The sequence below is a fragment of the Nannobrachium achirus genome (assembly GCF_963921795.1).
Source record: "Nannobrachium achirus genome assembly, chromosome: 11".
Lineage (NCBI taxonomy): Eukaryota > Metazoa > Chordata > Actinopteri > Myctophiformes > Myctophidae > Nannobrachium > Nannobrachium achirus.
The window spans coordinates 54,822,391-54,843,567 of record NC_137820.1 but is presented as its reverse complement, the minus strand read 5'-3'; the positions used below and the strand labels follow the sequence as shown (position 1 = coordinate 54,843,567).

General features: G+C 40.7%; 2 protein-coding genes across 3 annotated transcripts; one reads left to right on the top strand and one right to left on the bottom strand.

Annotated features, from left to right (window-relative positions):
• Window positions 1-5,355: 5,355 nt before the first annotated feature.
• Window positions 5,356-15,552, bottom strand: tdg.2 (thymine DNA glycosylase, tandem duplicate 2). Of its 2 annotated transcripts, XM_080736079.1 has the most exons (11): window positions 15,442-15,524; window positions 15,119-15,308; window positions 13,779-14,104; window positions 12,971-13,188; window positions 12,367-12,436; window positions 11,856-11,991; window positions 10,995-11,077; window positions 10,112-10,206; window positions 9,841-10,015; window positions 8,590-8,715; window positions 5,356-5,980 (listed from the first exon to the last, which is right to left on the bottom strand). In XM_080736079.1, the coding sequence occupies exons 2-11, from the start codon at window positions 15,175-15,177 to the stop codon at window positions 5,838-5,840; spliced, it is 1,431 nt and encodes a 476-aa protein (XP_080592205.1). In that variant the 5' UTR covers window positions 15,178-15,308; window positions 15,442-15,524; the 3' UTR covers window positions 5,356-5,837. The 2 variants fall into 2 exon arrangements, with proteins under 2 accessions (XP_080592205.1, XP_080592206.1); XM_080736080.1 differs by lacking the exon at window positions 15,119-15,308 and having other exon boundaries at window positions 15,442-15,552.
• Window positions 15,553-19,286: 3,734 nt separating this feature from the next.
• efcab10 (EF-hand calcium binding domain 10) lies at window positions 19,287-20,928 on the top strand (the record flags this gene model as incomplete). Its single annotated transcript, XM_080737203.1, has 4 exons — window positions 19,287-19,389; window positions 19,665-19,829; window positions 20,686-20,736; window positions 20,915-20,928. The coding sequence occupies 4 exons, from the start codon at window positions 19,287-19,289 to the stop codon at window positions 20,926-20,928; spliced, it is 333 nt and encodes a 110-aa protein (XP_080593329.1).
• Between the last annotated feature and the right edge of the window lie 249 nt (window positions 20,929-21,177).

The window sequence follows — 21,177 nt, the reverse complement described above, 5'->3', positions numbered from 1 at the left end:
ATTGAGCAACAGCAATAGTGGCTGTGTGGCTGTGAATCCTTGCAGGTGCAGCATACACAGCAGTGGAGTACAAGGGCAAAGGTGGAAGTGTGTAGGTTTTACACAGGCAGCGGTCTTCGCAGCAACTTTGAGTTGAGTTGAGTGGAAGGTGAGGCTTTGGTTAATTATGACATATTCAACAATCACTCTTTAAATATCGCCAAAATAAAAGCCTGTGTTTCTGAGGCTACTCTTTAAAGCAATGACTGTAAATAAGGACAGTTAAGAGTTTTAAATGTGATATAAAGTGTCAAAAATGAAACCAGGGGTCATCACAGACAAATGTGTCCGTGGCAAAGATTTGGTCTTGTCCGTGGCAACTTTTTCATTTTATGTTTTACATACCATTATAATGTTCTTATTTTGATCATGAGACCCAATTAGTGAATGTCAGGCTCGAGGTTTTCTTCAAAGGGGGCTTGAGCCCCTGCCCTTTTATCCGTCTGTAAAAAGTGCCCTCTCCAGACCATGAATGCAGTTTTTACTATGGTGAAAGAAGTGCAAATGCCCCCTTTCCATGCCATACCTGACGGTAGCATTCAAGAGAATTGCCTTGTCCAAACTCTCCTGAACTTGAATGCAGCATCCTGTTTACCTGAATATTTTAAAGTCGCTCAGTGTCACTGCTTAGCTAACTTGTGAATCTAATATAATAATAAAACTAAATAAATGTTGTGTTACATTATTTTACTGATCTTTATATTTTAATCACAAGTGCTAACCTGGGGTCTCTACGTTAAAAGCCAACACACGACTGCACATAGACCCAGTGGCCGTTTCTGCTATTAATATGTGCAAATTACACTTAATAACTCGTCATTTAGGTCACCTTCAAATGGAGCTCCAAGCCAGCCATCCGAATACATTATGCAGTGAACAAGCAATTATGGGTTATTTGGGAGGAGAATGTGTAATGGTTGCATCACTTTGTGGGAACTTCTCTCTGGATCTCAACTGCCTGATGATGACTTGGCCCTCTCCTTATTCCTTTAAAGTGGGAAATGGGTTGTCGTATTTTATGATACCTGATTCCTGTCAGCCCTCTGTCCCTGCTGTGATTAGATTAGGGGAGAGAGAGAGAGAGAGAGAGAGAAAGAAAGAGAGAGAGAGAGAGAGAGAGAGAGAGAGAGAGAGAGAGAGAGAGAGAGAGAGAGAGAGAGAGAGAGAGAGAGAGGATACAACACTGCATGTATACAATGTCTTCAGTGTTAGTCCGGTACACAATGAGCAAATGATACCTGAAATTGCATATATACTTTCACATTGTACATCCAGCCTATATATCTATATTTTAATAAACTTATACAACACATGTATAGATAATAAAGCTCACTGTAAGAACACCCAAAGGTATTCTCTTGTGAATAAAGCTCTGTAGATCTATACTAGAAATTAGAATCATCCTCCTATTGTTGAGTGTCTCTCTCTCCTACTGTATAATCCACTACCCTTTGATCATTAGTAGCATTCTGTCCTAGACTTATACGCCTGAATCACGACCAGTAATTTAGCTCTCTGGATAATAATCAACAACACTCATCAGGTGACTCATACCACACACACACAGACAAACACAAAGAAACAAAAATGTGTGCGTGCGCACGCACACACAGCCCCTTTACTACTGTCTGTTCATGTTCACCCTTCAGAACCCTATAGTATGTGTATTTGTTGAGGTGTGTTTGATTTGTGTTGCCTTGATGGCACAGTATAACTGTTTCATTGGTCATTATATTAAGGCAAAATAAGCTTTCATTTATCTTTATTTCTCCATTTATATTCAACTTCACTCTCAACAATAAATGTCATCTAAATAAGGCTTCACTATAGTTCATGAAAGCAACTATTAGTTGTAAGTAAGAAGTAGACAGCAGTAGCCTATAGGCCAGTAATAGTACCAACTTAGGGCTATTTTTAAGTAATTCTGCACAAATTTTAAAGTCAAGAACACAAGTCCTGATTTTTGTGACTTAAAGGGATATTTCACTTTCAAAAAAACCTTTGGTAATTTTATCATCTAATCAGGCTTTTATGAACAACCTGAACAGTTTTTAATTAGCTTGATTGAATATTTAGATATTTGATGTAAATGTCACCAGGCCCTCCAGGCCCAGGGCCTCTCCCCACACACACCCATTGTAACTTCAAACTTCATTTTAACCATGATAGATTAATTAAAAACACCCATTATTTTTCTGGTGACTCATCATAATACCCTCCTAATACGTGAGCAGGCCGTGTTTTTTCGATAACTTTTTTCATTTATTTTTAATAATATTTTTTTGGTATTTCATTTTTTCCATTTTCCCAAATAATTATTAAAAATAAATGAATAAAGTTATCGAAAAACACGGCCTGCTCACGTATTAGGAGGGTAAAATGAGTCACCAGAAAAAATAATGGGTGATTTTAATGAATCTATCATGGTTAAAATGGAGTTTGAAGTTACAATGGGTGTGTATGTGGAGAGAGGCCCTACGCCCCTACCACTGCTCCCTGTTGAAAGTGGAATATCCCTTTAAGTATCCACAATGTTAGCTAGTTTTGACCAGCTACCACATGCATTTGATGAATTTGAAACCTTTATCAAATCTCATGGATTTGATAAAGGTTTGCAGCAGATTCTACTTGGCAAATTATCCACATAAATATTTTTGAAACAGATACAATTTCCAGCCCCCCGACCACCACAACCACCACCACATGTGACGTTGACTCAAGACAGCCTGTTCTGGCAATCATACGGAGATCCCTGATGCCATCAATATTAAGCCCATATTTGGCAATGCCCATATGGCCAAGACAGAATTCATTTGCAAATCAAGACTGGTGACTATCATCACCTGGATATCCATATATGAAGATCACAACACTGACCTCATCAAATCCTGGATATCCATACATGGAGACGACTGGATCAACACTTAGATCTCCATGGAGCTGGTTAATACCTCTACATCTGACTTTCTCGCCCTTAGGGCGTCTTACTGGTATGATTAACTTATTACCAGGCTACTAGGCCTATTAGTATTTATAAACATTCTGTGGGCGGTGAGCCCCAAACAACTTTCTGAGGACCTCCTTTGGGCCATGGACCCCTGAAAACCCCTCATTTAGAGTGTGCACACTTTCCTGCCTCCTTCTCTTTCACTGTCAACTCCAACCCATCAGACACTGTTGTACATTTTGTGATCTTAATGTGTGTGTGTGTGTGTGTGTGTGTGTGTGTGTGTGTGTGTGTGTGTGTGTGTGTGTGTGTGTGTGTGTGTGTGTGTGTGTGTGTGTGTGTGTGTGTGTGTGTGTGTGTGTATATATTTGTACATTTGATATATTTTATCTAGAAATATTTAATATTCCCATAATTCATTTAATTCGAATAATTGTTTCAAGTAAATGCTTACTCATTGGCTGGTTGTGAGCAATGTGTTGTTTATATTTCGAAAATGATGGCAGACAACTACAGTAGACACAATATCAGAATCATACATGCTCCTTTGACCCTAAAGGAACTAAAATGTGGGCTCGTCCGGGATTTGAACCCGGGACCTCTCGCACCCTAAGCGAGAATCATACCCCTAGACCAACGAGCCGCATGTCTGTTACTGTAAATACCGCAAAATCGTCTGTCCCGGTGTCCCATCCAAGCCGGGAGTTCAGTTTGTGTAACTGGTGATGTGGCAGGTTGGAACAGAGCTGATCTGGTAGAACAGTGCCCTCTGGTGGTTCATTTAACTTGTTGTTGTTGTGTAGCCTATATTGTTAGGCCTACTGCATATACAAATACACAATGGATTTATAACACAAATGAATAAAGTTTTGTACATAAGCTGTTCAACTGGATTCTTTTTTAATCCTTGTATAATTTGTTTGTGTTTCGGAATAGGCCTATTAGCCAAACATTAATTAGTTGTAGTGTTGTGTCTAACTGAATGTTCAATGTTGTAATGATTTTATTTTTTTTAGCTAACACAGGAAAGAAAAAGGCAAACCTTGCTACATATCAACTACTACACACTTTCAGCTGCTTCTGCTATCATTATGTGCAAATTATACACAATTATCATCTTTGAATGGAGCCCGATACCAGCCTCATGAGCATTGTGTGTGACATGGCAATTATGGGTTATTTGGGAAATTGCCACAACCCCTCTGTTTGTGGGCTAATCTCTTTGGCTCTTAGGATGTTCACTGTCTAATCTCCTTTAAGTAGATATATTGAAAGACTTGCCAAAAAAAAAACATGATTTTTCAAAAATAGCAGATCTACAAGCTCGCAGCGCGGCACTCGGTGCCGCGCTGTGAGCTTGTATATCTGCTATTTTTCACTGGTTAAAGCTTTCAATAATCCTGGGCCTAAATGGGTTAACTAGGAGATGGGCTGCTGTGTCTTCACTGTAAAGACAGTGGCTGAACACATGAGCCGTTTCATTGGTCATTACAACAAGAAACATTATATCCGTCTTCTCTTTCCTTTGTGTTTTCCAGTTCTTCCATTTTCTCTCCCGAAATTGCAGATGGATATGTTCTCCCTTTTCCCCTCCGTCTCTCTGGTCCATCAATCTGGGAACAACTAGACCTCCATGCAAGTTGAGATAAATGAAAGCCTTCATTTATGTCAACTGACTGACCTAGTCAAAGTATGAATTAGCTATAAGAAGCAGCATGTCTCAAATCTGTAAGACACTTTATGTATACTTATATATTATTCGCCCCCTCTATTGATGGACCTTCTCTTTATTGGTACTGTACTGCTCTTGTTTTTTTTCCTCTTCATCTATCTTTTTTCTTACTTCTCTGTAACTTTGTAAATAACTGTACAGTATACTGCTGTGCTACAACTGGACAACTGAATTTCCCCCTTGGGATAATAAAGGTATCTATCTATCTATCTATCTAAAGGCCCATTCCCACTGGGCCAGATAACAGATATCTGGAGACATTTCTCCAGATATTTTTCCATTCAAAGTGGATGGTAGATACAGATAAAAAAAATATCTACCACAGATATTTGCCACAGATACTTTTATCTGTGGTAATTTTTTTTTTAATCTGTATCTACCATCCACTTTGCATGGAGAAATATCTGGAGAAATATCTCCAGATATCTGTTATCTGGTGCAGTGGGAATGGGCCTTAAATCTGACTTCACTCCCTATATGGCCTAGTTTGAATGTATTTTGACACACTGCTGCATTTGTAAACCCATCATATCTTCCCCCTCCCATTACATTTACCCATTAGTGGCAAATGTAATACGTAGCCTACTGCTGATTATTCTTTTAGACATGCCTTTCAACATTTTAAATAAACATAACATTTTGTTTGGTGCTGACTTTAAAATTTATTTTAAGACCTTTTAAGGTTCCGGTGGGTGAACCTTGTACAAATCGTTTATTACAGAATACCGTAAAACGTATACAAGCAATTGACCAAAAAGAAGGAAAAAAAAATCCCATTGTTCAAACATATTAAAATAAGTCAATGGAAACACATGATTTATGAAATGCAATAAATAGTTGTAAGAAATAACAGTGAAAAAATATGTTTATCAGTATCACAGAGTTTGTAAATGGCAGCCCTGTAACAACATTGTTGTAATATCCATAGCATTCACAGCATCCACAATGATGCTTACTGCCCGATTTACACTTAGTTGTGCCCCACATTGCATGCCAAAGATGGACGATCTACAGGCTCAACAATGAAGGGTTGTGAGCTTTTACTGTTTTCGGTGCACAACACCAGCGCGTAAACGGATATAAAATCAGGCTTCAGGGAGTCATTCCTTCCGCTTCTTCTCATGTGGTGTCTTCAAATGTTTGTGCTCCCAGCTGAGGCTGAAGAACCGGAACGTTGCTGCTGTTACAGTTGATATCTGGGATCTGTGACATCCACTGGTCATACGTCATGTGACCTGCTACTTGCTCTTTGCTGTCCATCCCTGCAACACACCAGGACAGAAACCTTGTACTGTATGTCCATTTCAACTATTTATGTTTCCTCCCCCTGTAAATTAAATACCCCACAATTAATTGTAAAAGAGCGTTGTGCAAAAATAACACATCACATCACATCACGATGCGTTGTGAACTGTGAACTTGCTGATTGGCTATTTTCTCTGCTTTTGATTTTTTTTCCGTGTGTCTAAATATTGAACCAATGAAAAGTATTAACAAGCGCTTGTGCCCTTGTTAATTCATTCAACTACATTAGATAAATTGGAAGACAGGTTATTCTTTTCCCCATTTCTTGAAATGTAACCGTTTCACAAGGTCCACCTAGCCTTGGACCAAGACTATCATATATATGATGATATTTCATCCAGTCTAACTTTTGCTTTTGTATCTATGATAGTCTTGGTCTCATTCTCTATCCCCCCTAATAAACACTGGACATCCACACGAAAAGCCCCTACTTCTCTGTATATGTACCAAAAAAGTACAGGCTTTTCGTGCTGATGTCCAGTGACTATTAGGGCAGTAGAGAGACCAAAACTATCATAGATACGCAAGCCAAAGTCAGACACGATAAAGACTTTATGATAGTCTTGATCCAAGGCTAGTTACCACCCAAGAGCAATGATATGACAACTGATTTACTGTAGTTAGTAGTGTTACAGTATGCCTTAAGGTTCTTCATACAAAAATATCACAAAATGAAGCTTACATGCTGCAAACTACACAGAGTGAACAAATGGAACCAACAATTTTATTCCATTTGTACACTCTCTGAGTGAAAGGGTATATAGATACATTTTTTATGAAAGCAAAGAATGAAAAGAAAATAATACATCCACAGAGCTTTTAAAACAAAACCCCACAATAATTATTTACCGATGTGAGCCGTGAGCTGATGGCAGTCATACAGTACCAACGTCCTGACTCCTAACATCAAACCCACGTCCCCTGGTACCCGGAAGTGCCGTTGGAAAACACGATGAGGCCCTTATTATGTGCACCGGTGCGGTCGGGCAGCAGCTGTACAGTATGTGTAATGGGAGATCTAGTCGTTTCTAAGCCTGAGAATTGTCATCGAATTGTAGTAGGCCGGCCTTTTATTTTACAACTCTTAGCAACCCCAGCCAGGTCGGCAGGTGCGTCTTCCCTCTTCGACATTCTAGTATTCATCTGGGTTATTCCAGCCAAATAAAACCCAACAAAAGTAGAAAGGGTTATATAGGGAAGGGCTCAATGCGGTCGAAATCAACCGAGTGTGCAAAAAAGGGTTATTTATCTTAAAATGAAGAAATATGGGAGCTTGGCGAAGCAAAGTGCATCTTCACTCCATCTGCGACCCCTAGCATCTCCCTCCTCTATTTTATAACTCTTGATAAATTAGTTTATTTTTCCACTGTGAGCTGACACTGTCAATTACTCCAGAGTGAAATCTGTTTTTTTGAATGGGAAGGAATCTAAGACCGGAAAAAAGGGAGATCCAGCACACTGTCTTCACTTACAGAAAAAGATTTTTAGTGTAAATACAATGTTTCGGTTGCACTGACCTTCATCAGGCATCTGCTAAAAAATAAAATCTTCATGACCCAGGGGGTGTGGACTTTTACCCTAATTATATTCTTGTAATGTAGCAAATTCATTGCAATGCTGCACAATACATGATTACAGGTCTGCGGTGTAGAGCTGATGGGAAAATAAGTAAGCAATTTACCCCGAGTGAGAGGACATTATGCTCTCATAATGTCCGCAGTGATGGTGTTATCGGACGAGGCGCAGCCGAGTCCGATAACACCATCACTCAGGACATTATGAGAGCATAATGTCCGACCCCGAGTGGTAAATAGCTTTTCTACCACTTTTTCCCGTATACATGAAAGAAAACACATAGTTGTAACTTGCAAGGATCTTAAGTTACAATCATTATTGCCTATAAAACTTCCGCGAGACAGCAGATAGTTCCACAAACAACATCTTCTACTCACCAACAGATGGCGCCAACTCCATACTAATCCATGCGTCTAGCTTACAGCTAAGCTAACGTCAGTTAGAAGTACCGTTCCGGCCGTAAATAGAGGCTGTTCGCTTCCAGAAAGGCATAGGTTCAGAGAAAAGGGGCTTTAAAGTTGGCGGATTGCATTGGATCCAAATAAATCGGCGACTATAGCATGCACGTTAGTAAACATAGGACCGTTGCCACCGTCATTTGTTGGTTGGGGGAAAGGACCTCCTGAAGTCCCCGGATGTACACTGAGGCGCATTGATCTCGGACACACAACTTTGCGGCAGTTGTCCTCTGATAACCTCCGGAATTTAGCCAATCAGAATCCAGTATTTGAACACGTGACTCGAAAAAGTGGTAGAACCAACCTTAAACAACAGATGTTTTGCAAAAGTGCAACATCTAGTGGCTGAATGATGCCCCTTTAAAGGAACACTGGATTTTACTGCATTTTACTGCGTAGGACTTTTTTGTGTTCTTCTTTTAGCCAAAATGTTTCACTGTACCTCCGTGCTGTGCTGTCTATCTTTTGACTAATAAGAGTATTCAATCAATGAATCAATCAAACACCCAGCTAAAACCCATAGTATTTGTTACCTGTGTGTTTGGTGGAGGGGATGCTGCAGAAGTCGGTGGTCTGCTGTTCGTCTGGATGTGCTCCGCCGCAGTTCTCATATTCCGGGTCAACCTGCTCCTCCTTGATTGCCATTCTCTTAGCATCCTCTACAGAACAAAGTAAAAAAGAAATTACATTCTAGTAATTGAGTTTATATCAATGCATAATATACCATGTATCAGAGCAAACTACAGTTGCTCTACGTTCACAATGAACTGTCTTGAGAATCACCTTTCCATGTTGTATTTTCTGGACAATATGTCGTTTGTGAATCCGCGGAAAGTGAAACCGTAATATTAATACCAATAAGACTCTCTAATCGGGAGATAAGCGACCGCCAGGTCGCATACACAAACTTTAGAAGGCAATCGTAGCCAATCAGGAGGAGGGAATATGGGAAATGGGACAGATCCATGTTGATGACACGACTTTAGAGATACTGTGTACCGCTTTGTGTGATTTTAGGCCAAAATCTGTAGGAGCAGTGTCCAAAATTGTGTTTTGCAAAAATTGGCCTGATGGTGGCGCTGTTCTCTAATATGTAATGAATAATTATCTGGTACTTGCTTTCTTTTTGTACACCACAGCCTCTCTCAATACAGTGTTGTGCAATAATAAGCACCCTCAAGCTAGTCTCGCGTAGCCAGATGATCGGGTATCCATGCCTGCCAAGATGTCTTGGGACTTAAATTCCCTCTAGGGGCTAAAACTGTGTGGAAACAATCCAGAGCTTTATTGGGACAGTGATGTGATTTGTTTTCACAGTAGTGGACGTAGGTTTGCCAGCTGAGGTTAGCTACACTGTTCTAGCCCACACTTTGAATTTAGATGTAGGCCTGTCACAACTACAACAAATATTTTGCATAATCGTCATAATCATTTCCATGTAGAAAAATAGCTCACAACGTGTCTCAATGCAACGTGTTGTGAGCTTGTTTTCACACACACACACACACACACACACACACACACACACACACACACACACACACACACACACACACACACACACACACACACACACACACACACACACACACACACACACACACACACACACACACACACACACACACACACACACACGTCCCCTTCCTATACAAAACCGGTCGTATCGGCGATTGCGATGTAGGCGTTAGGGCCACATAGCCGACTGAAATCTAGGCATTACCCGAACCTCTAGTTGGAAAAATCTGCCCTGTTTAAATTAAGGACCATTTTAGTCAGTTTACCTTTTGCTAGCTGAAGATCGAAAGAGTACTTGGTCTCCTCCACCTCCTCATGGCTGGGTGAGACGTCCTTAACTTTGTCCCGTAGTTCCTTCAGCTTAATGTAGAAATGCACTTTGTCCTGAGCACGTGGAAACTGGGCACAGCGCGGGCTGGACGACGGCATCAAGTAACACAGCTGCACACACAGCCACATGTCAGAAAGACAGGCATTTCAAACAGACAGACAGGCATTGCAACGACCACGCTGATACCGATCCGGCTGCATCCTTACCGTTTCGGTCTCTGGGATTTTGTACGGTTGTAAGCCAAATTCAAGGTTGGTTGCCTTTACACCGAAGATCTCTTTGCAGAAGATTTCATAGATGCCTGCAAACAATATTATACATTAACCACACGATGAGTTACAGGCAGTATTCGGACCGTGTTTTTCCTTCTACACCAAATATCTTTGCCAAAAATAGCTTGGCTTCAAGTGGTTGAAGGCAGGGCTTAATGTGTGCCAGAGCTGGCCGGAGAGCTCCGGTACCTGCCTACTGGGCTCCGGGAAGAAGATGCTCTGTCACCTCAAATGCAAATACAAATACAATACGTTTTTATTTTAAGCTATTTATTATTAATTCGAGTTTCACATGTTCCCTCAATGTCCCTTCCTGCAATGGAAAAGGACTGTGGATGATGAAATGAAACCGAGTTACATTTGTAAATCACCACAATTTAAACACAATATTATTCGCCATTTCACCAGAAAAAGTGGTTACGCAACGTGTGCCTGTGAGCCGGGTGATTAAATGCATTATTTGATGTGGAAACAATATCCCTTATGTTATTTGGCCTAGCTTTCTGGGGCTATTATATGGTTAAATCAATTTATATATAAAAAGAAATCGGACCGATCCGGGGCCAACTTTTAGTCAGAATCATGAGCTCTGCCAACTAAAAATTTACAAATTAACCACTGGTTTGTTTGTATTTTCAATTTGATGAATTCATTATTGATTTTCATATCTGGCAACTCTAACACAGCCCATCCTTTGAGATTATTCGACACATCTTAAAGAAAACTGTTTGTTTTTTTTGTTTTGTTTTTTTATCATGTTGACACATAAATAAAACCAATAAAATAAAGATCTATGAAAGAAATACATTATTCTTACCTTTTCCATTAAAGGCTGCTATGAGAGGCTTGTATTTCTGCAGTTTCTGCAATAACTGCCGACCACCTTCACGAATCTCTTTACTAGAATAGGCATTAAGGAAAACAATAAGAGACACAGCTAGCAATATGTCTTAAGGTAATAAGGTTTTTTTTTTATCTCATGTTACCCTACATAAAATATCGGGAATACAGTGGCAGTCAAATCATCAGTGTGGGACCCTCACAGATCTATTTGGTTCCATTTGTACACTTATGGCACCTCAGAGAAGAGCCATAAGTACAGGGGTGTCGCACCAAATTCTGGGCCCTGGGTACAAGCCAAGGATTCACTGTGGGCCCCCATGAATGTTCTTCATAGGGGGAGGGGGTTAGACTGGGAACGCATTATACGCATTATTTTGTGCGTTAACTATTGAAAAATAGCAGATATACAATCACAGAGTGCCGTGCTGCGAGCTTGTAGATCTGTTATTTTTGAAAAATCGTGAAAAGTGTGAAAACATCAAATCCTTCAAATGTTTCTACATCAGTGGTGTTCAAACCTTTTCATGTCAAGCACCCCCAAAATCATATGTATTTGGCCACAGACCCCCATCTAAAAATATTTAGTTCCAGGCAGAGACCCCCCAGAAGCAACATTTTAGTTACAAATATTCATTTAGAGATACACATATTCAAAGATTTGCACACATTTTCACGACTTTTCAAAAATAGCAGATCAACGAGCTCTGTGAGCTTATAGATCTGCTATTTTTCAATAGCTAAAGTATAAAATAATTAAGGCCCCTCCAGCTTGGGCCCTAGTAACTCAGTCCCACTTTTCCCCCCACTTGTGACGCCCCTGGCCATAAGTATTCACCTGGACAGGTCCTTGCTCCCTGGCGTGGTCCTCTCCACCATGTTGGTGAAGCCGATGCCATACTTCTCTGGAAGGCTCTGGTCGTGCATGAAGTTCAGCTGCTCCTCTGTAAACCCAGCCAGGAACAGACACTTCCCTGGGGTCACACGCAGTTAGGGATGGGACGATAAGCGATATTATCGTTTATCGTGATAAAAAAACACTCACGATAATCGTATTGTAGAGATTTAATTTATCGTGAAATCGTCCTCCGTCATGCACTGGGATCAATTCACCTTTCATTTGCCGAGCTGCATATCCGGTACCATTTAAACCCTCTATTAGTAAAATGTATTTTTTTCACTCTTTACCCAAATCTCTTTGCTAACAAATAGCAGATCTACAAGCTCACAACGCATCGCATTGTGAACTTGTAGATCTGCTATTTTTTGGCAAATGTTCCACCCCAGGATAATGGATGTTGAGGATATTTTGATTATCGTGATAATATCATAAAACGTGAATAACATACAGAAATGGTTTCCTGGATTGGGGTAGTGGCGTCCTTTGAAGGCTGACATCAGTCCTGGGTTGATACCAATCTGGGGAGAGATATAAAACTGTTACTATAGAAAATGGAAAATTACGTTTTTTCGTTTCCTGTAATTGAATTAACTGGGGCTGGAACTATTATATAGTTATATCCATTCCTTTTTTGATTCGTCAATAATTGAGAAGTATTTTCTTTTTTCCCGACACAAATACATTCTAATCGATTTTTCATAGTGTGCGAAAATAATACATTTACAAGCCCACAATGCAACACATTGTTAGCTTGTAGATATTATATTTGCTCTATTTTCTTTTTCTTTTTACTTTTGAATGAAAAGAAAGTGAAATTTACTCCCCCCCGCAAAAAAAAGAATATATTATTATTATTTTGTATAATGAAATCGATTAGTTCGATTAACCGTTGCACCCCTAGTGAAAATTAACAGTGAAACACACGTGCACACAAATGGAACTTCACAAGGTGGTGCTGATTCACGCTCATGTGATTCGGCATGGAAATGCCACAGGTACTCCCGGCAAATACACCAAGAAGGCCATTGAATGATCCTCAATAAATAACTCACAATCAAAATGTCAAGATTGTAGGTTATAATGTCTGGCAGGGTTTTGGTCATAACTTCATCCACTGACATGCCGTTGAAGCGGTTCAGAGTTCTCTTGGCCTTCCTGGCCGCTGCAGCCTGCTCTTGTTCTTCATCCTGAGCGCTCCTCTCCTCCTCTCCCAACTCTCCAGCTTTCCGCTTCGGAGGTCTTCCTCTCTTCTTCTTGCCTGGCGTCACAGCTGGAAGAGAGACAGAAGGGGGCAGACAATAGGTAAAGTCTCGGTGGGCTGAGGGACCGCTGGTGGCGTGGGCCGCGAGAGTATGGCAAGTGGGCCCTCGAATAATTTGCAAAACACTACAATTTTAATGACCAGTAAGACTCCCTAATCGGGAGATAGGGACCATCAGGTCGCATACACAAACTTTAGAAGGCAATGGTAGCCAATCAGGAGGGAATATGGGAAATGGGACAGATGCATGATGATGACATTACTGTAGAGATACTGTGTACCGCTTTGCGTGATTTTAGGGCAAAATCTGTAGGGGCAGTGTCCAAAAATGTGTTTAGCAAGAAGAAATAATAATAGTGATAAAATAATCTAAATAAAACCTTGAAATATATGTTTTCATTGTGATAGTGATAAATAAGAACTTAAAGTATACTATGTTGTTGGTTCTATTGATTCGAGGCTAGGAAGAAAAACTTTTGCCAGATGTAAAACTAATCCATCCAACTAATATTTTGGAACCTAATCTACAGTAGATACAAGACACAGGTGAACGCTAAATGTAAACAGGGGCCGTCCTTGACACCTGCTTCAGTACCCACCTTGAGAAGGCTCCGCGGGTAGAGGCTGCCCATAGGACGCCTGTTGAGAAGGTTCCACGGGCGGAGGCTGCCCATAGGAGGACTGCTGGGGTCCTGTGGGACCATAGTGAGGTTGTTGGTGTTGCTGTTCCTCCTCATAGGTGTGGTAGTCCAGGGTGTGGAGGAGACCCGGGGTGTAGCTCTGATGCGAAGGGAAGTCATGGTGGTGGAGAGCCGGTTCCAGCTCTGTCAGGTGTGGCTCAGTTCCGAAAGCATCCGCGGAATACGGACCCTGGTTGTGGTACTGAAGAACTCTGTGGCCCTCTGTCTGATTACTGTTCTGATACCTGGATACAAAGGCCACGAGAGAGAGAAAGAGAGTGTTTTGGAAATAGTTAGCGGGACGGAAAGTAGTGTTTGTGTGTGTGTGTGTGTGTGTGTGTGTGTGTGTGTGTGTGTGTGTGTGTGTGTTTGTGTGTGTGTGGTGGTGGTGGTGGTGGTGAGAAGGCAAGGGAGAAAGCAGAGATGGGGGGACATAGACAAAGACGACGGAGAGAAAGATAATGAGGCAGGATTAAAGCAAAGTATATATGAGAATAGAGAGGAAAATGGGGCGAAGTCAAGAATGACAGTGAATATGAACAACAACATTGGAATAGTAGAGGAATAAGACATTGCTGTTGTTCAATAATGTGTGAAGTGGAAGAAGATGATTAACAGATGAGACAGACAATAATATTATATATATGGCTTGTGAGATATATCTACCTATATATCTAGTATATACACACACACACACACACACACACACACACACACGCGCACACACACACACTGTGTCATACACCTGCTTATTTTGTTACCAAAACGTCAACGTGTAAGAGTAACTGAGCGCATAAATTAACTTTTTCATTGATTCACAAGTTTGTAGATGGACTGAATACACATAATCTTGAACATCAGCCATTAAGGGTAGTATCCCTTTTAAGTACTCATTTCCCCAAATGTCTTTAATCTGTAGGCTACAGTAACAATGACAAAATGAGGCCACAATGATGCAAAATTGAAGACTACTTAATTCATCTTGGCATATTGTATTTTGTGGCATATCCAACTTGTCTATCCAATAGATTGTCTATTTTCATTGTGTTATTGATTTCCCAGTGTTGACTTTCCCTGTGCATGCAATGTGCAACAAAATATCACGTTTAAACGTAAAAGGACGAAAAAAAGAAGAATGCTGATAAGCATGAAGGCTGTTGCAATGCAATGGCATTATTTTGTTGTCATGCATGAGGATGCATGCACACAAGAAGGTTTCCATGGAAGCCTCCTCCACCAACATCACAGATCGAACTCACCACTGCTGGAGATAATCCGTGGAAGGAACCGTCAGAGACGTGTACTGCTTCTCCTCCATCGTTACCGTGGATTTTTACAACAATAAACTGATATGCATTTTGCTGTGACACTTTGAGTACGAGCCTTTAACGTCAAGGGCTTTGATTAAGGGGACATGGATCGAGTATCGAGATTCGAGAAGCTGCCTATCTGAAAATCCAACCAGCACAAAGACGTTGGGTTTACTAGACACACACAACCATTTCACAATCCCATTATTACACAAACATCGACGTGACTGCTGCAACGTGCAAACGGTTAGTGTTGTCGCGGTGAAACGTACCTGTACGTGTCCATCGTTTTGTTGTTAAATGATGTCTATGATAAAGGGAAGCCAAAACAAAGACATTTAAACGTTTACGTTACGGCTCGTCTGCTTTACATACGCTTTTGTTGCAGGAATAGTTTAACTATCGCCACCCGCTGGCTGGAGTAGGCTACTGCGTGACTCGACAGTTTATAAGGCGGTGGTTCTCAAAACTGAATTTTGTGTCTAACACCAATTCACCAGATTCGCCAGTCCTTGTTTTAAATGGTAAGTAATTGTGCATAATGCAAGGAGTCTTCACAACCAGTTTATTATGATTTATTTTTACAGACAATACCCGCTAGGTGGAGACAAATGACTTGTAAATGTAAATATGTAACTGGCTGGCATAGAAGAAGAGAGTGGTCCGGTTCCCATATTCTGAAGGGACGGCCTCGTTTGTCGTGCTGCCATTGGTGGACTGGATTGGTTGTCAAAGGTAACCACCGGTTTTGGCGAATGTACGTTCAGTTTGCCCAGTGGATACCCTGGCAACCAGGCAGCGTGCCAATCACAGTCCGGCCTCAGTCCCCACCCTCCAAAGTATGGGATTTGTACTACCCTCTGTACTGTTTACAAGCGTGATGTGTTATAATAATATGCAATTAGTTTGTGATGGTTAGGTTTATATTATACCTATGGTTTATAGCTTATTAAGTGTGTAGCATAGTCGTCACTAGTCAGTGACCTCCAGCTTCTCGGTGGACATTATTTGGACAAGTGACAACTATTTTCTGTCTCAGAGGAGAGCAGTTATGATCACCAGGACTGAAACAAGACTCATTCTGATTAGGATTTGACTAGACAAGCGGACAGGGGTATGTTTCCAGACAGACAGACAGAGGTGTTGATGAAGCAGGTTTAATCAACTTTAACTTAACTGTTAAATTATTGCCTTTTTATGGTAGCTTTCTTTCTGTTACTTTGATTTGTGCTGCACTCATTCTGCTGGAGGAGGTTGACCTTGACCGTAGCACTGTGTCTGACAGGTTTACAATTGATTGATTGATTCATTGATTCATTGATTCATTGATTGATTAATTGAATACTATATTAGAAGTTTGTATAGGAAAAGTAGTTTCATGACAGTACAGTTCACTGGTACACGGTCAACTCAAAGGAGATCCTAGTAAGCTTTTCGGCTTATTTACACAGGAAACCTTTATGTATCTCATATAACATTGAATGACAGTTTACATTCACTCACTGGGTGGAGCAGAGAGGCATACTGGCATATTTACTGTCTAGAACCGTGATGGCCTGATGGTCTTTGGATAAATGTCTGTTGATAACTTCTCTTTTAGGCTGAGAGGAACCTGTTACTCCTAAGATGCCGGCTGGTGTGTCTTGGCCTCGCTACCTGAGGATGCTTGGGGCCAGTGTCATGGCCATGTTTGCAGGAGCACAGGCTGTCCATATGTACTACCTACCTGATCTGGTGAGTGCTAACATTCATCACTTTCCTTTAATTTCCATGGATATTGGGTGGAGGTTGTGATGGGGCGTGTGTTTTCCACTGACTTGAGAGCCCAATTCTTCCACCCGAGAACCAGTAGGTGAAAATGCACGGACTGGTTTGAGTGAGATTGGGCACCCGGCCGGCACTGGATCTGCCTCTAGTTCTAGAAATCCACTATACGTTTTAGGTCTTATATTTGCAAAAAAACTATGAACACTTCCATAGCTCTGGAATGATACAAAATACATAACCATTTCCAGGTGTTTGTTGACACGTACTCGTACTGTATGTTATGTGTCAGCACCTGGCTGAAAATGGGATGTTCTGTACACATAGCAAACTGATTTGTTCTCAGGAATCTTTAATCCTTAAAGGTAGGTAAACCCTGAAGAAGACTGATACAGTCGAAACGTTGGTTTAAATTAAAGGTTGTGCATCGTGGCTGAAGAGCTGTGCGGCCTCTTTCTTCTTAACCATTCACCTGCATGGTCACCACCTCACCAACTTAGGTGTGCGCTTCTCCCTTTGTTTTGCTGAACTTAATCCTTAAACGCATGCAAACGTCCCGCCATGCATACTGTATTCCTGATCTGCCCTGTCTTTTTCCTCCTGTCCAATAGAGTATCCCAGAGATCCCACCAAAGCCAGGAGAGTTGAAGACAGAGTTGCTGGGATATAAAGCTAGAGAAGAGGCTATGGAGCAGCTCAAACTAGCTCAACAGAAACCGGACTGATCTAAACTGAACTAATTAATCATTTGCACACACATGAAAGGACATGGAAATAAGACACCGACTTTACGTTTCGTGCGTTTTAGCCTCTTGATAATTGTATGACAATGTATGTATTTTACATGTGTTTATCATCAATAAAGAGGTCAAAGTCGACTTTGACTTTATGTGACCTCAGTGTTGGTCACTGAATCAAGGTGATTAGGCTACTGTACATGTTAATGCTCAATGTCAGACGTCTGGCAAGACGCTCTGTGGGGAGCGTGTACTCTTTCAGCCATGTACTGTGTTCTTCATGGCTTTGTGTACTTTGTGATGTACTCTGGTGTTCTTAGTGGGTGCACTTGCACTAGCCATTCACTCACAATGGCACCCCCCCCCCCCCCCCCAGCCATTTTAAATCCAAAGGAAAGGTTGCGGTGTAAACACTTTTCTTTCTGGGACGCTCTGGCACAGGGTTGTGCAACTGATATTTGTGTGTACCTGTGCTTTAACGGACAACTCTACACTAATTAACATCTAGGCTCATTTTCCTACTTATAATGATCCCAAATGACTGTCCAGTAAGTAGGAAAATGAGCCTAGATGTTATTTTGTGCGAGAGTATTCAATTTTGTGAGAGTATTCAAGTAGGTACATTTTGTACAGAAGTAAATACTTGATAAACATGTTGTTTGTGTTGTCTTAATTTCCTATGCCAATTTTTTCAAACAACCAGCCTTATGAAGCAGTTGACAGGTACATTTGGCTGACATGGGTTCAGGAGGTGGCAGAAACCCAACTGGTTTGGGAGAAAATTAACTTTTCAAGCAGAACACAGTTTCAAGAATGACAGGTTCAGGCAGTAGATTTTGAGGTATGCGAGGTCTTGTACTGCAACAGATTAGGGACCTACACTGGCTACAGTGTAGGTCCTGCTTACACTGTTGCTTGAAACCCAAGGGACACTTGGCTGGATAGAACACATTAAAATAAGTTGGGTAATAGTTAGTCGAAATACTGTGTTAACAGCCTACTGTAATGCAGCAGACAAGGTGCTTCACTAATTGGCTTACTTTGGCTGCAATGGCCCAAAGGTATATGATTTTCACTGCCCCATACAGATATTTGTCTATAAAATAAGATACACCTTTATTGATCCTGGGGGAAATATAGTTGTCACAGCAGCAACAGCAGAAAGAGTGAAACACAGGAGAGCTACAGAGTACGAGTCAAGAACAGAGCTACAGTAAGAATAAAATGACAGTAGACATTGTGTAGTGGTTTTAGTGAATATATGAATATCTATCACCAATGAATACATGATACAGTATGTAGGCTACAGTCTGTTAACAGTGAATATAGGGGTCAGTGTCAACATGTCTTCCAACAGAACAGTGAGATAGGCTAATAGTCTCCCAACCGTGAATTTATGTATCTAGCCTAGCTACATCATTAAATAAATGGATATTAAGTAAACATCTCTCAATAGGTTAGTTATAATTACATGGGCTTTTACCAACATCTGCCTAGTAATATAGACGCTAGAGAAAATCCATGTAATTTATAAGAGTCTCTTATTTTGAATTTCTGAGCCGGAAGTCCAACAGCATGGGACATGTATCCTAGCAACCACCAACTACATTTCAAACATGGCAACGCCAAGAGAAAAAGAAGCTGCTGAGTATCTTGAAAAACACAAAATTGTTGAACTAGTGGACAATTTAACGAGCATGCTGTTCTTTTATAGACCAGGTAAGAGTTTCAGTTTTTCTCATTTCATTCTCTGTTTGTTAGAGAGTCAGACATCAGGAATAATATTGCTAACATTGTAGTCTACTGCTAATATAAGGTGTCAATGATAGAGAGCCAAGCAGTGTGTGTGTGTGTGTGTGTGTGTGTGTGTGTGTGTGTGTGTGTGTGTGTGTGTGTGTGTGTGTGTGTGTGCGTGTGTGTGTGCGCGCGCGTGTGTGTGAGAGAGAGAGAGAAACTCTTTATCACCATTGTTTTTTTGTTTTGTTTTTTTGCAGAGAATCCTACAGAGTTTCTCATTGACCAGTTGGAACTGATGGAAGCATCTAAACAGAAACCTGTGGACGCACCCTGTCTCTTTGATGAGTCCAACCTGGACTCTGTATTTGGCATCTTGGACCCTACAAAGCAAAAATACATAACATATGTCCAATACAAGGAAGGTAAGCGGAGAAAAGAATGTCATTGTTATTGTTGTAATTATTATGAATGATTATTGTCAGTAATGCTTTTTCAAAGAAATCAGTAATGCATGAACGAAAGAAAGTGAAGAAAGTATTTGCCTCTGAGATAGTTGAGTAGAAATATAACTTATTATTATTTCTTATTATTAAGAAAGTAAAATAACTTCAAAATGGTACTCCCATACTGTATCCAACATGATAGTCAACCTTCTTGTAGAAGGCTTTTAAAAAAAGAGAAATATGTCTAGTCCAACGTAGTCACTCATGCTGCCTTAGTGTTCATTTTCCAATGTCTACATAGTGAATGAACTACTTAAACCCCAGCAATACCCCAGCATCTGTATTGTAGGGAAAGCTTTCACAGAAAATAGCAGATCAATAAGCTCACAACACATCGTGCTGTGACGCATTGTGAGCTTGTTGATTGGCTATTTTCAGTGAAAGCTTTCCCTACCATAACAGAAAACAGAAAATACACTATAGAGCCCTGAGGGACTCTGCTAAGGCGCTAAGTGGTTAAAAATCGAACCTCTGTTCGAAGTGGAGCTGTGTGTGTGTGTGTGTGTGTGTGTGTGTGTGTGTGTGTGTGTGTGTGTGTGTGTGTGTGTGTGTATTGCAGTTGATGCTCAGGGCAGGCTAGACTCAACAGCACCTCTCTGGTCACCCAGGGTTACTACATACAGGCTACATACAGACCCACAGACCCACCCACATACCCACATACCTACACACACGGCCACGTATAGGGGAGCTTGTGTTCCACACAGCTCCAAAAACAGTATGAAGACACAATGGATCAATTCCAACACTAACTATGTAATTTCCTGTGCTGCAGCGTTAACCACACTGGGGATAGCAGATATAAACATGAATACGTGTCCCGAAGGTGCAGATGAAGACAGGATATCCCGGGAGACATTCAAAAGAGAGGCGTGCGTATGGACATGTCTTTTTTCTTCTCAACTTTTCCAGATGTTAGCACCTGTTGTAATATTGATGCATGGTACAGCAGGTGCTCGATCACCACAGGAGGAATGTCATTTTCTGTCTCTCTTTTCTTGCAGGAGAAAAGGCCTAAAGAGAAGTTCAGCCACTTATTTACAATCTTAAATGTCCTGTTTGTTTGTAATGTTATCATAATAATGATATGATGAAGATGTGAAGGACTGTGAATAGACTGAAATGTTGCTGTGTTCCCATTATTTATTGTGCATTTGTGTGACACAGTGTGTGACATTTTTGTATATGTTATCAAAAATAAATGTATATTATCTGTATTTATACAATTATAAACATTTTTTATTACATTTACATATGATCAGTACAA